The sequence below is a fragment of the Colobus angolensis genome, unplaced genomic scaffold (genome assembly GCF_000951035.1).
Source record: "Colobus angolensis palliatus isolate OR3802 unplaced genomic scaffold, Cang.pa_1.0 Scaffold18, whole genome shotgun sequence".
Lineage (NCBI taxonomy): Eukaryota > Metazoa > Chordata > Mammalia > Primates > Cercopithecidae > Colobus > Colobus angolensis.
This window is the reverse complement of record NW_012114932.1, coordinates 5,749,736-5,764,501: the sequence shown is the minus strand read 5'-3', so window position 1 is coordinate 5,764,501 and position 14,766 is coordinate 5,749,736. Positions and strand designations below refer to the sequence as shown.

At 47.1% G+C, this 14,766-nt stretch overlaps 2 protein-coding genes across 3 annotated transcripts in view; both read right to left on the bottom strand.

The window, feature by feature from the left end:
* Positions 1-372, bottom strand: part of PRSS46 (protease, serine, 46) — an 18,408-nt gene extending 18,036 nt beyond the window's left edge. Inside the window, exon 1 of the mRNA XM_011939225.1 lies at positions 253-372. Within this exon, the coding sequence (XP_011794615.1) occupies positions 253-334 (82 nt within the window). The 5' untranslated portion in view covers positions 335-372. The remainder of the gene's footprint in view (positions 1-252) is intronic.
* Positions 373-5,049: 4,677 nt separating this feature from the next.
* PRSS45 (protease, serine, 45) lies at positions 5,050-7,738 on the bottom strand. Of its 2 annotated transcripts, none has more exons than XM_011939223.1 (4): positions 7,626-7,738; positions 6,826-7,100; positions 5,869-6,032; positions 5,050-5,539 (listed from the first exon to the last, which is right to left on the bottom strand). In XM_011939223.1, exons 1-4 carry the CDS (start codon positions 7,736-7,738, stop codon positions 5,306-5,308), a joined length of 786 nt encoding a protein of 261 aa, XP_011794613.1. In that variant the 3' UTR covers positions 5,050-5,305. The 2 variants fall into 2 exon arrangements, with proteins under 2 accessions (XP_011794613.1, XP_011794614.1); XM_011939224.1 differs by having other exon boundaries at positions 5,869-6,061; positions 6,927-7,100.
* Positions 7,739-14,766: the final 7,028 nt, after the last annotated feature.

The window sequence follows — 14,766 nt, the reverse complement described above, 5'->3', positions numbered from 1 at the left end:
GATCCGCCCGTCTCGGCCTCCCAAAGTGCTGGGATTACAGTCCCCCATTTTTAATAAGGCTCTTCCCTCCTGTGTTCATGGTCACCCTGGAAATTGGAAGTGCCCTGACACCGTTTGGATTCTCAGTCTGCTGAAGATGTACCACCCACCAGGACATGGACACACCAAGGCCCTTCAGGCATGAGGACAGCCAGACACGGGCTCCCAGCAAACAGACCCCTCCAGCCTCTGTCCCATGTCCCTGAAGCTTACCTTCAATATATGGCTGATTCTCTAATCTGGCAGAAGAAAGTGGAGATGTAAGGCCTTGAAGATACCCCGGCCCACAGGCCATGGCAAGCGGGTATCTACTCCTCAATGCTCCTTCTAATGGGATGTGGAGGCAGAGGGGGTGCGGCGCCTCCACTGTGCCAAGATTCTAGAACTCGTGGATTGTGTGTTTATGACTGTGGGGAGTAGGCATCTGCCCCAGGGTTGGGGACCTACCTGGCTGTGGCAGTCACAGGACTCTGAGAAGGAGGCAGTGTGGTCATGGCAAGGCCCTGCCAGGGCCACAAGGTGATGCTGCTGTCAGGAACCTCCCTGGAGCGGTACTCCTGGTGCTCGGCCCATGACAGTGCCTCCTGGGCCCAGTTCTCTGCAGTGTACCCCAGCCTTGGCTTTGATGGTGCCCCCAGTGCATAGTTCTGAGCCTGTGACAATACGACATGCTTGGCTCATGACAGTGCCTGGTGCCTAGCCCATGAGGCACCCTAGTGCCTAGCCCAGATTTCTTTGTGAACCCCCCTCATTCTCCCCGGAGGTGTGGAAACTGAGGCACTGAGAGGAAGATAACTAGTTCCTGTAGTATGTGGTGTGATTGAGGCGGAACTGGAGGTTTCTTTTTTCCCTCAGAGTCTGTATTTTCTTTACTTTTCTTTCCTTTTTTTTTTTTCAGACAGGGTCTCACTTTGTCACCATGCTGGAGTGTGATGGTGGTGAGATCATAGCTCATTGCAGCCTCCACCTCCCAGGCTCAAGCAATCCTCCTACCTCAGCCTCCTGAGTAGCTAGGACCACAGGTGTGCACCATCATACCTGGCTAATTTTTAAAAAATTTTTTTAGAGACGAGGTCTCACTGTGCTGCCCAGGGTGGTCTCAAGCTCCATGGATTACAAGCATGAGCCACTGTGCCCAGCCCAGTGTCTGTATTTTCAAGAGAAGAGCTCCTGGGTTAAGGAAATCTAGGTATATTTAACCTGGGAAGGTGGCTTCCTGAGAGGAAGCTGCTTGAAGACTTGGGTCTTCACGAATCAGCAGAATGAATGACATCTGGGGACACCTCATGACCACTCCCCTGAGGTCTCCCCTCCCAAGGATCCCAGGCTCCTCACACTGTCCATGCAGGAAGCTCCTGCTCCACCCTACAGCCAGTGCTGCCAAGGACACGGAGTGACGAGGTTGTTCGCACACTGCTGGGGAGATAAACTGACATGACCACTGTAAATGACTGTTTGAAATCATTTAGCAGAGCAGAAAGTGTGCCTACCCCACAACCCACAGTTCCACTCCTGGCTTCACGCCCTAGAAACTGCACAGATGCAGCAGGACAGGTGCAAGAGACTATTCACTAGCAGCGCTGTTGGGAAGAGTCCCAGCCGGAAGCTACCCAACTGCCATCCAAGGTGCAACAGCTACACAGAATCTTCAGCAGCGGTGAGCATGGATGAGCTGCTGCTACACCTAACTAGATGGTGACTCTCATCACCGTATTCTGAGCAAAAGAAGTCGGATACAGTCTGTGTACTGTATGAAATTCAAAACAGGCAAAACTAACTAATTTAGAGATATATGGTAGAAAATCAAGGAAATTATTATCTCTACAATCAGATTCCCTCCAGGGGGAAAGACATAGAAAGGGAAAGGAGAAAGAAAAGAGAAACTTCAGAGAAGAGAAACGCGATCACTCTTCTCTCTTTGCAGAAAATAATTCTTTGGGGGAAACAACCAATCAATAAAACAAAACAGGATGACTGAATAACAGATCAGGCATATCTGTTATCACAACCAATGCATAGAATTCTACTTTTAAAATAAAAAGATCCTCATGTTGGGTAGAAAAGAACCCATCCACATACTACTTATTAGAGACACACCAAAAACGAAGCAGCATAAATAAGGTGAAAGTAAAAAGATGTGGCTGGGCTTGGTGGCTCACACCTGCAATCCCAGAACTTTGGGAGACTGGGGCGGGTGGATGGCTTGAGCCCAGGAGTTCAACACCAGCCTAGCCAACACAGTGAGACCTCGTCTTTACAAAAAATTTTAAAAATTAGCCAGGTGTGGTGGCATGCACCTGTGGACCCAGCTACCCGGGAGGCTGAGATTGTGGTGAGCTGAGATCACGCCACTGCACTGCAGACTGGGCAACAGAATGAGACCCTGTCTCAAAAATTATTAATTTAAAAAATTAGAAATTAATTAAATTTTTAAAAGATAGGCAGAAATATATTTATATGCAAGCCAAAGTGGCAATGGCAATGTTAATCTTTAAAAATGATTCAAGACAAATGATTTAAACAGAAAAAGAAAGCTATTTTGTGTTGAAAAAGGCACAAATTGCAATATGTAACATCATAAAGTTCTGTCCATCAATAAAATAACATCAAACATATGAAACAAAATCAATCAGCAAAACATGAGAAATTGGAAAATCTCTCTTGCAGTGGGAGAGTCTTCTCCAACTCACTCTGTCCTTGAGAGATGGAAGAGCTATACAACTACTAATAAAATAATACTAATAATTAGAGCGATATATTATTTAAAAACCTTATTGGGTGTGCCCAAGCAAATTTATAACCTTAAAGATGTTTATTATTGAATAACAGAGAATGAAAATAAATGACCTAAATACTCCAATCAAAAAACTGTAAAAAGTAGAAAATAAACCAGAGGAAAATCTGAAGGAAAAAAAGTACAAAATATAAAATTGTACCTTAATCAATTAGAAGAACCGCCAAAATTAAGAATGAACTCTGATCTGGATCTTTGAAAAAACAAGTAATGTTACATGGGACAAAGGGCATGTTTTCTATTGGTAGGGTGTAACCCACTAAGATAATACAGCAGGCATGAACCCTGTATTCCTCACAACACAGCTTTGAAACATAGAAAGGAAGAATTGTGCAAGAAGAAATAGACAAATTCTTAATTTTTGCAGTAAACTTCTTAGAAATCAACAAATTATGTAGCCGTAAAATATGTCAGGTGTTGAGATAATTTGAATAACACAATCAACAAGCCTGATCCAATCAGTTATGCCTCAAACTTTGTTCTAAAACACACACTTTTAACTTTTATTTGAGGTTCGGGAGTACATGTGCAGGTTTGTTACTTAAGTAAACTTGTGTCACAGGGGTTTGTTGTACAGATTATTTCATCACCCAGATACTATGCCTTGGATCCAACAGTGATTTTTTCTGCTCCTCTCCCTCCTCTCTTAGATCACTAAAACCAAGGAGACCCCAGGAACAATGCTGCTGTTGTTCCCCTCTATGTGTCCATGTGTTCTCATCATTTAGCTCCCACTTATAAGTGAGAACATATGGTATTTGGTTTTCTGTTCCTGCATTAGTTTGCTAAGGATAATGGCCTCCAGCTCCATCCATTTTCCCGCAAAAGACATATCTCATTCTTTTTTATGGCTGCATAGTATTCCACAGTGTTTGTGTAACACATTTTCTTTATCCAGCGTCATTGATGGGCCTTTAGGTTGATTCCATGTCTTGGCTCTTGTGAATAGTGTTGCAATGAACATTCGTGAAAACACACACTTTCATTTCAGATGCACAAGTAACACTCACTAAGACTAACCAAATACTAAGCCACAAATAAAACCTCAAAAAATTCAAAAATGCAGAAATAATTAAATTCATATTCAGTCGTGCATCACTTAATGACAGGGATACAGTGTGAGAAATGCATTGTTAGGCAATTTCATCACCATGCAAACATAAGACTGTGCTTACACACGCCTAGATGGTACATATATATTTTTATGTATATGTATTTTTTCATCAGGAAAACCAAATGTCCCAGCACCATTACTGAATATCGGTCATTTCCCTTACTTGTCTGCAATGCCACTATCAAGTACCATATATCAGTTTTCTATATATGCTCCATTATAATCTTATGGAACCACTCTTGTATATGTGGTCTGTAATCGACTGAAATGTCATTATGTGGCATATGACTGTAGTGATATAGAGAAAAAGAAATTCTCACTCCTCCCTAGAACTAACCACCAGGAAATTAAATAACACCCTTCTATATAACTCTTGGGCTAAATAAGAAATATACTGTGAAATTATAAGCAATACAGAAATGAATGACAATGAGGCCAGTGCGTATCAAATCCTGTGAAATATGGCTAAAGTGGGACTCAGAGGAAAATTTACGGAATTAACTGAAAATACTAGAACACAAGGAAGTCTAAAATAATGAACTAAGCACACTACTCAAGAGGTTACAAAAAGAGCAATAAAATAACCATATGGAGGCATCCACTTCTCATTTTGGTATATTTTCTTCTACTTTTTTTCTTAAAAAAAAAAAAAGATTATGAGCAATATTTTTTAAGAAAAAAATGTAGAAGAAAATATACCAAAATGAGAAGCAGATGTCTCTACGTGGTGGGACTCCAGGGGAAGTCTCCTTTCTTTAGGTTCAACTGTTTTCTAATTTTCTACAATAAACATGCACTACTTTTATAATCCGTTTAAAAAAAAGAAAGCAAGCTGCTTTTGGAGTACTATCGTGAGTCACTCCTACTGCAGCCTAAAAGCCTGCATGTTTCAACTGTTCCCTTAACAGCATGCCTACTTTACAGACAAGGAAACTGAGGTCACAGGCCCAGACCTTTTTCTTAAGCCCCAGCACTAATGATACAGCAAAAACCAGCAGTCGCCACTCCAGAGAGGCTCCTGGCAGACTTAATTCCAGGAAGCTCTGCCATCCCACCCACGGCCAACCTCCAGGACTACCCCAGAAAAGAGAAAAGAGTCAGCTCAAGTTTGCACATGTTTAATCCCTGCTCTCCTGGTCCCAGATTCCAGAATCCTTCCAGGCTGCACTTCCCTTCTGCTCACCCAAGGCCTGGTCATCCACCACACTTCTCACCAGGATGCCAAAGCCAGACCCATTCTCCCAGGGGTTACTCTTCCCCACCCTGGCTCTTGTTGAAGATGGACACATGACCTTGCTCAAACCTCCATCTGGCCCCATTCAGCAAAGGCAAGGCAGGAGGAGGAAGGGGTAGGGAGGTCAGAAGCCCATCTGGGGCTGCAGCAGCCAGCACAGGAACAGGAGGCAGGCAGAGGCGCAGGGACCTGAGAAGGCTCCATTGCTCATTTGCTTCTTGATCCATTTGGTGTATTTGGTGACGCGGGTGTACACGCCTGGATTCTGTGCCTTGGCGCAGGCCTTTTCCCAGGACAACACCCCAGCCAGAATCCATCTGCCCTCAACTTCACAAGCCAATGGCCCTCCAGAATCCCCCTAGGCAAAAAGAGAGGAGTGATGGAGGCTGTGGGTCCAGCTGGGCCTGCGGGGAACTGGGGACCCATGCCTACCCTCTGAGCTCTGCTGGGAGGGTTTTCACTCCCCCAGGGCCTCACTACTTGGGGACGTGTTTTGGCTCCTCAGCTGGGACCCATACCCCAGAACCGGGGCAAAAGTCAGCATCACAGGGGAAGGAAGACAGGAGCAGAGCACCGCCAGGTGATGGTGACGGAGGGAGGCCAGGCCAACCCCGCCCCAGGGAACTGCCTCCACCCAGGAGTGGTTCCCAACAGAAGTGAAGCTACCAGAACCTCCCAGAAACTCACATAGCACAAGTTTTCTCCATAATTAGTGGCACAGATCATGTCCCCCAGGACAAGGGGGACAACTGGGGGAAAGAAGGACTTCTTGTGGTAATGCTGGTCACACCTCTTGTTGTCCATGATAAACACCTCAGCTTCCTGCAGCTCTGGGGTCAGCATGGAGTTGGCTGTGGAGCCCAGGAGGGTGAGCAGTGACCTCTCACTTCACCCAACCCTGACCTCTGTCCAGGGTCCTGTCCCCTTCACTCTGGAGACTCAGCCCAGCCAGCCCCTGTCATACCTCCACACCCTCCCCTCCTTTACCGGCCCCTCCCCTTGCAGTGCAGGCCTTGTCTGAGAAGTCCCCACCCTCAAAGGCTCTGAGTCCAGATCCCCTTCTTGGGAAACTCTGCTTCTGAACCAAGCCAACCATAACTCAAGTCTCATTGCAGCTGCTTCCAATCTGGTGCCCAGCCCCACGCGGCTTCCCTGCAGACTGTCAGCTCTGCTGGCATGGCCGCTCTCTCCACCTTCGTTAACACTCACTCCTCCTCCAGGGCCTCAAGGCAGTCCCTCTGCCCAGAGCTTATTCCGGATCCCTCCCAGCTGGATCTCAAGACCACCAGACAAGAACTTTGCCTTGTTTTCCTCAGCCTGTGCCCACACCCACACCCAATCATGACTTCCCTCCAGGCAGGGCATGCATTTCTAATCCCAAGGGCTGGGTACTGACACTCAAAGTGTGTCAAGTGAATGAATGAGTGAATGCCCAGTTCTGAGCTTCTGTAAGACACAGATGGTCATGCCCAGCCCAGGCACTACCAGGCCTGAATGAGGTGTCCACATAAACAGTGACAATGGTCACCACATGAGGAGTGGTCCTAACACATTCAGAGAACCAGGTCCAGCAGGAAAGGCCCCAGAAAGAAAGGAGTATGCTCTCGGTGGTACCGCACCCACCTCCCATCCCATCCTGCTCACCTGAAAAGCGCTGCTTAACCTGGCTCCAACCAGTCACCCAACACTGTGTCCCAACCTTCAGGTTGAAGTTGGGTTCCGGGAGGCAGATGGGCTGCACATACTCACTGAAGGTGACAGGTGTTTGAAGGTGGACAAGGGCAACGTCACCCATGATGAAGGTCCGGCCCCAGTACTTGGGGTGCATAACGATGTCCCTCACAGGGACCTGGACGGCCCTGCTGAAGTTCATGGGCTGCAGCTTGGAGGTGCCAAGCACCACTGAGTACTCTTTGGTGCTGTGGGAGACAGAGAGTCCCACTTGGTAGGTATCAGACTCCCAAGCAGGAACACACTCCTACCCTACTCCTGCGGGGATGCAGCCCTACCCCCTTAGCAGCAGTCCTGCCTCCACCCCATCTGCCTAATCTAGCCTGAGGGCACTGAATTTCGGAGAGCTGCCTGCCTCCTCATTCATCATTCAAACTGATTCAAGGTGGCCTGGTCTGTGTGCTGTGCATGCAGGTGTGGAAGTGTTGGTGTACACATATGCTCTCATGTGTGATGGGGTAGGGGGCATGTTCTGGGTTTTCCTGTTGCTCAGTTGAGGGTGCAATCTTTGTTGCTTGGGGCTCCTGCCCTAGCTCAGTCCCTGGTCCCCAGGAGACCCTGAGCACAATTCTCACCTATCCCAGATGCCCTTCCCACTTCCTCCCTCCCTCCCTCCCTCCCTCCCACACTGTTTCACTCAGGAAATGAGGAAGCTGGACTGGGCCCATGGTAGCTCGTGGTCTCCAAGCCCTGGACATATGGGCCACACTCACCCTTGGATGCAGTGGGCCGCAGTCACCACCCAGCTGGGGTCAATGATGGCCCCTCCACATACGTGCTCATTTTCCATCCGGAGGCTCACCTCCCAGGGCCAATGGCGGGTCATTTCCAAATCCTCTGACCACCAGGGCTCACCACAAACTTCAGGAAGAAGTGTGCCGGGGAGACACAGCAACCACATAGAGAAGGATGAGAAAGACTGAGACCTAGACGCCCTACAGGGCCAATGTGCACAAAGCTGTAAAGTCAGGGCCTCTTCCCATTTCAGAGATGGGGAGAGTGAGGGTGAGAGAAGGGCAGTGGCCTCTGCCCAAGAGCTTGATGGAAAGTGACAATGACAGAGGTAAAAAGCATCAAGGCAGACACATGGAGAGAGAGAGATTCTGAGTCACAGGGAGCCTTCAGCCCAGGACCTCAAAACAAACGCAAGCTGAGAAGGAGCCCCAAGGCAAGAAATGCGTTTTCTTGCATCTGGGGAAGTTCCTCCACCACCTCTGAAAAGCTATAATGCTTGCTGCATTTCTTAGATGCAGAAGGCCTCTGTCCCCCACACTGCTCAGAGTCAAGAGAAGCTCCTGACTTCTGTGTCAGAAGTTTTCACATTGAATATTCAAAGTGCCAGCAGGGAGACCCCAGAGGCCCCTCACTCACAGGCCACACACTCAGTCTGCACACAGTTCTATCAGTCAAGTTCTATGGTTGTATGAACGTATGAAGAAACACAGACACAAGCATTCTAAATGAAATAGTAGCTAACACTGTATTTTTAAAAAATCAATGCACCATGATGATTAAGGATTGGCCCAGGAGTGCAAGGCTGGTTCCACATCAGAAGAATTCTCAGTGGATTCTCCACATAAAAGGCCCTAACAATCTGAAGACAGAAAGACCATGTGCTTTCCTCCATGGACACAGAAAAAGGCATTTGAAAAATTTAACACATATTTATGACTTACAAAAAAACCCCTCTTATTAAACTAGAAATAGACGGAAAATCCTTAACTTTACAAAAGTTAGACATACCCCAAACTTACAACAAACCTCATACAACACTAAAGAACAGGTGGAAAAGAGCCCATCCCACCAGAGACCAGGAATAAGGACACTCTGTGGAAGGAGGGCAGAGGAAATAATTGAGAGAATGCAAGGGGGCTGCTGGGTGCTGGTTTAGCCTACTTTTTTTTTTTTTTGGTTTTTTTTTTTTTTTTGAGACAGGGTCTCGCTCTATCACCCAGGCTGCAGTGCAGTGTCACTGCTCACTGCAGCCTTGACCTCCCAGGCTCAAGCGATCCTCTCACCTCAGCCTCCCGAGTCACTGGGACTACAGGCGGTTGCCACGACACCTGGCTAATTTTTTAATAATTTTTTATACACACAGTCTTGCTATGTTGCCAGGGCTGGTCTCAAACTCCTGGGCTCAAGCAATCCTCACACTTCAGCCTCTCTACGTACTTATTCTACTTTTTAACCTGGGTGGTGATAACACAGGTGTGCTCACTGTGTGACAATTCCTTCAGCTGGACCTTCATAATTTGTGCTTTTAGGAATGCATATAATACTTCAATAAAACAATTTCCTTTTAAAAACGATAATGTTTTTCTATCCCAGCACAACCAACTAGAAAATATACTGAAGTAAGATATATTTTCAGCAGCAAAAAAATGCTAAAGTTCACAGAATTAACTTACCTAACACCACATAAGACTCCTGTGGTAATAAATTTAAAACTCTAATAAAGGACACAGAAAATGATCAGCATAAATGGCAAGACAATCCCTGCTTTAAAAGAACAGTTAAGGCCTGGCGCGGTGGCTTATGCCTGTAATCCCAGCACTTTGGGAAGCGGAGGCAAGCAGATCACGAGGTCAAGAGTTCGAGACCAGCCTGGCCAACATAGTGAAACCCCGTCTCTACTAAAAATACAAAAAATTAGCTGGGCATGGTGGCGGACACCTGTAATCCCAACTACTCAGGAGGCTGAGGCAGGAGAATTGCTTGAACCCGGGAGCCAGAGGTTGCAGTGAGCTGAGATCACACCACTGCACTCCAGCCTGGGCAATAGTGCAAGATTCTGTCTCAAAAAAAAGAAAGAAAAAAAGACAGCTAAATATTTTAGATGTAATTTTTCCAAAATTAATCTATAAATTCATTTTGTAAGTTAGAATTTTTAAGAAACTTGATAAACTTATTCTGAAACTGAAACAGAAAAACAAAGTTCTATGAATAGCTCAGTCTTTGAAAAAGCACAGCCAAGAAGGGCCATTTGTCCTAGCAGATATTAAGACACACGTGAAAGCCATAATAATAAAAACAATGTGGTACTGTCACAAGGACAATGGAAAATGACAACGGAAAAGAATAGAAAACTTGAGATTGTTCCATGTGCTGCACAAACTTGATGTAAATAAAGGAGCCACCACAATCAGTGGGTAAAAGAAGGACTGTTAAGTACATGGTGTTGGGAAAACTGGCTCAATATAAGAGAAATAAGAAAACCAAAACTGGATTCCTTACTAATAGCACTTGAAGATCTAAAGGTGAAAGATAAAACTGTAAAATTAATAAATCATATGACATGAGGTAGGAAAGGACTCCTTAAAACCTCAAACACAAACCATAAAGCATAAACTGATTAACCTGATTATATCAAAATCGAGGGGTTTTTGGCCCGGGAACAAAGTTAACAGACAGAGGACAGATAGGGAGGAAATATTTGCAATATCTAAAATGAACACAAGACTTTTATTAGAAATATGCAAGAAACTTTAGGAAACCAACAAGAAAAAAAAACAAAGGTAATAGGCAAAGGATAGAGACAAGCAATTTATTAGAAGAGGAAACTCAAGAAGCCGACAATATATTGAGACATGATCAAACTCATCAGTAATGAGAAAAATGAAAATTAAATCAATAAGTGATTTTTTAATCTATTAGATTGGCAAAAAATGTAAAAGCAGGAGGATCACACTAAGGGTTGGTAGGTCTGTGCCAACCTATACACCTTCATGCACTGCTGAAATAGGAGTCTGAAGAACTGACCACATTAGAATATGGATGGTAGATAAAAGTATGGTATCAATGTACACTTTTGAAGTTGTTAAGTGTACTGTTGTTATGGAAGATAATATTTTTAGAAAATACATACCAAAGTATTTAGCAATAAAGAGCCATGCTGTATGTTACCCTCCACTGATTCTGAAAAAAATTATATGTGTGTGTGTTCCTTGTACTACTTGTATTTTTGCAGTGTTTTGTAAGTTTAAAATTATTTCCAAATTTTAAAAATGTCTTAATGAGGCTGAATTAAAAGAGGGGAGAACAAAAAGAGATACAGAGAACATACCATTTATGTAAATTAAAAATACATGCACACAAGACAGCAATATGTGTTTTTACAAGAGCACACACAAACAGAATGATCCCCCAGAAAGGTTAAGCGGGTGGAGAAGGGGGAATGGGAGTGGAGCCTGGACAGAAACAAGGATAACTAACTTAATCCACCAGTCATCCAATCTATAACGAATCAGGGTAGAGTTCTGGCAGGACCAATGAGAATGGAGGCCCATAAACTGAAGAACAGGAGAAACCCAACTCTCCATGCCTAAAGTGTAAGGAAAAAGACAGGAAACCCAGAAGAGCTGGGCTCTCTGCTGACACTGCCACAAGGCCCAGGAAGCTCTATCTGCAACTGAACGGCTTAGAGCTCGAAAGGTTCTGTGTGCAAAAGGGTCTGAGATGAGGCCTGGGCAGAATTCCAAGAGGCTCAGCATTCTTATGGCAGGCCAAGATCCTCTTTCCTCTAGACTGTTAGGTCTGTATGTTCTGGTAGCTGCAGGCTGTTCTTTAGAAAACAGACCCCTTAGACCAAATGCCTGTTTCCTACAGACCCAGAACCACTGTCTATGTGACTCCCTTCAGACATACCCTCCCAAGAGCTTCAGCTTTTCCTGCAGCAGGATCTCACCCTACCTACCTGGATTGTTTGTGTCCTGTTTATAACCTGGAGGAGAAAAGAGGGACAGAGATGAAGCAAGCATTCATGACAGAATGACAGCAAAGATGTGCATTTTAAAATTAGTTCATTCCTTCATTCACCAAATAGGTCCTAATCTCTCACTCTGTTCCCAGCCTGGAGCCAGAGGCTAGGGAGACAGAGGCATGTCAAATAGAGCCTACTCTCAAGGAATACAGTGTCCAGCAGCATGGACAGAGGTAAATACACAACCACCTGCATGAGATCAGTGCAGGGACAGGGCGGCAAGCTTCAGGGGACCCCAGAAGAACTGGTGGACAGAAAAGACCACTTCAGTGGTAGGAGGGCTTACTGTGCCAGGTGTTAAAGATGAGAAGGTGAAACAGAAATGAAAAGTGATCATCACATTCCTTGCAGGAGGAACTTCATCCTGTATGCCAGAGACTCCAGAGGAAGAGAGGCAAGGCCTGTGATGGCAAGAGATGAGCCAGGGGAGGAGAGTCAGGCATCAGTCATGAAGGCCTCGGAAGCTGAGCCAAGAAGCCAGGGTGAGAGCCTCTGGGAAAAGGGAGATCAACAGAGGTATGACTGAGCCAGGCTTGTATTGTGAAAGCAGTATAGATATTAGACAGGAACATGACAAGACTGAGGGCACTGAGATCCCACCAGAGGCTCTGCGGAACCAAGGCAAGAAATGAGGAGGTCTGAATGAGGAAGTGGCTGTGAGAACGGACATGGTGAGCTGTGTGGGGGACTTAGGCACATGGGTGGGTCTAGGATCACACCCCAGTTTCTGGTTTTGGAGAAAAGTGGCTGCCATCCACTTAGTTACGAAACAATGAGAGAAGCCAGTTGGCAGGAAGAGGAAGACCTCAGCATTGACCCCAAGGGGTTGAGATGTTTCTAGGTCTTTCAGGTAGAGATGTCCAGGAGGCAGCTGCACATCCAGACATGTTTTATGAGGCACCATCACATAAATGGCAGCTCAAGTGAGTTCACCCAGTGAGCAGTTAAGAGGGGAGGAGCAGGAAAAAGAGAGCAGCTTAGGGGGCATGAACACGTCAGGGATGAACATGTCTGTGGCATGGGACAGACACAGAGGAGAGGGGGAGTTACCCTTGAGGTAGAGGAGAATCAGGAGACTGCAGAAAATGAAAGAGGAGGGAGTGGTACAAAGGTCAGGGATGATCAGGGTGGAGACAGCCCAGGAAGGAGCTAAGGGTTAAGTGGGGAGCGAGGAGGCACTGGTGGGAAGCATGGAGTGAAGACAATTGGGAGGTCTGGCAGTGAAGAGGCAAGAGATGGGGGAGGAACATCAGCAAAGCGAAAACAAGAGGGTACCTATGAGGGACGATGGTGGAGGGAGTGTCCTACAGGAAGAGCCCACACAGCAGGGCACAGGTGAGCGGCTGGCCCTGCACCAGAAGCAGGTCTCTCTGACTCCTAAAGAAGTCGGTGAGGGTAGTGCTGAGCAATCCAGCTTGGAGGAGCCCCTATGGGTTTGGGGATTGGGTTCAGGAAGACAGCACCTGAATCCTGTGTTTTCTGAGGGAATGATGGGCTGCTAGGGAGGCAAGCTGGGTTGGAATAGAGGATCTGGGAAGAAGGTGAATTTTAGAATATTCCTGTAGTGGATGGGGACCAAGAATTTTCCTGGGCCAAAGAGCATGTCCAAGTGGGGTCTCCAGTGGGGCTCAGCTCCGTAGGAAGATCACAGCCAGGGGTGGAGGGGGAGCCTATGAGAGGCCTGAGGGCGGCGCGGTTGGTAGGGACATTAGCCACGGTTTCCAGACTGGGAGCGAAGGAAAAGACTGCCAGTGGAGAAGAGAAGGCAGGGGTTCCCCACAACGCTGGTCCAGGGGGCTGTAGGACAGGTGTGGCCTGACGGAGGAGGCCAGAGGGGGCAGGAGTTTGAGATCCTGCAATTGCCCTAGCGAGGTCCTGGGAGCGAGTAGTAGAGGAAAGCTGATCGAGGGGTGCGTGGGCCGCAAAAATCCCCGACCCAGGAGTAGGCAGCCACACCCAAGGGGCAGTCCCCCGCCTCCAAGGCCAGGCACGGAGCCGGAGGCAGAGCAGGGCTGGGGGCCCGGGAGAAGGAAGGTAGAGCGGCGGAGGAGCGCCCACCTCACCCCAGCTCAGCGGCAGCAGCAGAAGCAGCGGCAGCAGGACGTGGCGGCTCAGGACCGAGGGCCTGGAAGTTCCGGGCCCCACGCCGAGGCTCAACCGCGAGACGGCCATGAGGCTGGGGAGGTGCCACCTGGCGGCTGCGGAGACGGTTCCCGAGAGCCCGGCACGTGCCTGGCGTCGGCACACGTGACCGCACTGTAGCACGTGATGGCGCCGGGAACTCCTGACAGCTCCCCACAAAACTGACGCATTTCCCTCACCTCCACCTTCTGCCTGTTCTTGAGGAGCCCTGTGTCTGTGATTGCTCCCAGCGTGGCGGGCCTCATGAAAGCACCCCCCAAGGGTTTTAAGTTGGTGACAATGCCCCGAGAACCTGGCCGGTGAAGGTGCACCACATCCCTGGACTACTAATGGCATCTTGTTGCCCAGCCTCTGACTACCCCCTTGATTCCCTGGGCCCAGTGCACTGGAGAGTCTCACAATTACTCTTGCTTTGAGAATCTGGAAAGATGGAGAAAGCACAAATAAGGAAAAGAACGGTAAGGCGATGGAATCAGAGAAGATGTATTTGAAAAAGTGGTATTTGAGCTGGATCTAAGACCACTATAAAATAAGGACTCTTGGGGGAGACCAGAGAAAGGAAACGCATGTGTCCTCTTCCACAGACAACCAGTAAGATCGTGGCAGCTAAAAGGAATGGGGTGGTTTGTGCCAGGCCTTGGGCTTCCACAGGGATTTTTTGCAGAAGATGCTGTCTTTGGATCTGCTAGGTATGGCAGAGATTGGGAGGTGATCAGCTAGACTTGGAGCCACATTCCCTCCCCAGCCTGGCACTTAAGTGGGTCCGCATGAATAGAGGTGATGTGTGCCACTTCCATGCCAAGGCAGTGAACAGGAGGTTGCCTTTTCTATTCTTGTTAATGCAGAGCATTGCTTCTCAAAGTGAGGTCTCCAGACCAGCAGTATTAGCATCAGCCAGGAACTTAGAAATGGACATTCTTTAGGTCTTTTGGGTAAATGTACATTCTTTTAAG

Excerpts from the sequence above, each read along its gene's own strand:
- PRSS45 (XM_011939223.1), bottom strand. The coding sequence starts at position 7,738 with ATGACCCGCCATTGGCCCTGGGAGGTGAGCCTCCGGATGGAAAATGAG. Across the intron at positions 6,033-6,825 it reads GGTTAAGCAGCGCTTTTCAG|CCAACTCCATGCTGACCCCA; the intron begins GTGAGCAGGATG and ends TGGGCTCCACAG. Across the intron at positions 5,540-5,868 it reads ATGGAGAAAACTTGTGCTAT|GGGGATTCTGGAGGGCCATT; the intron begins GTGAGTTTCTGG and ends CTTTTTGCCTAG.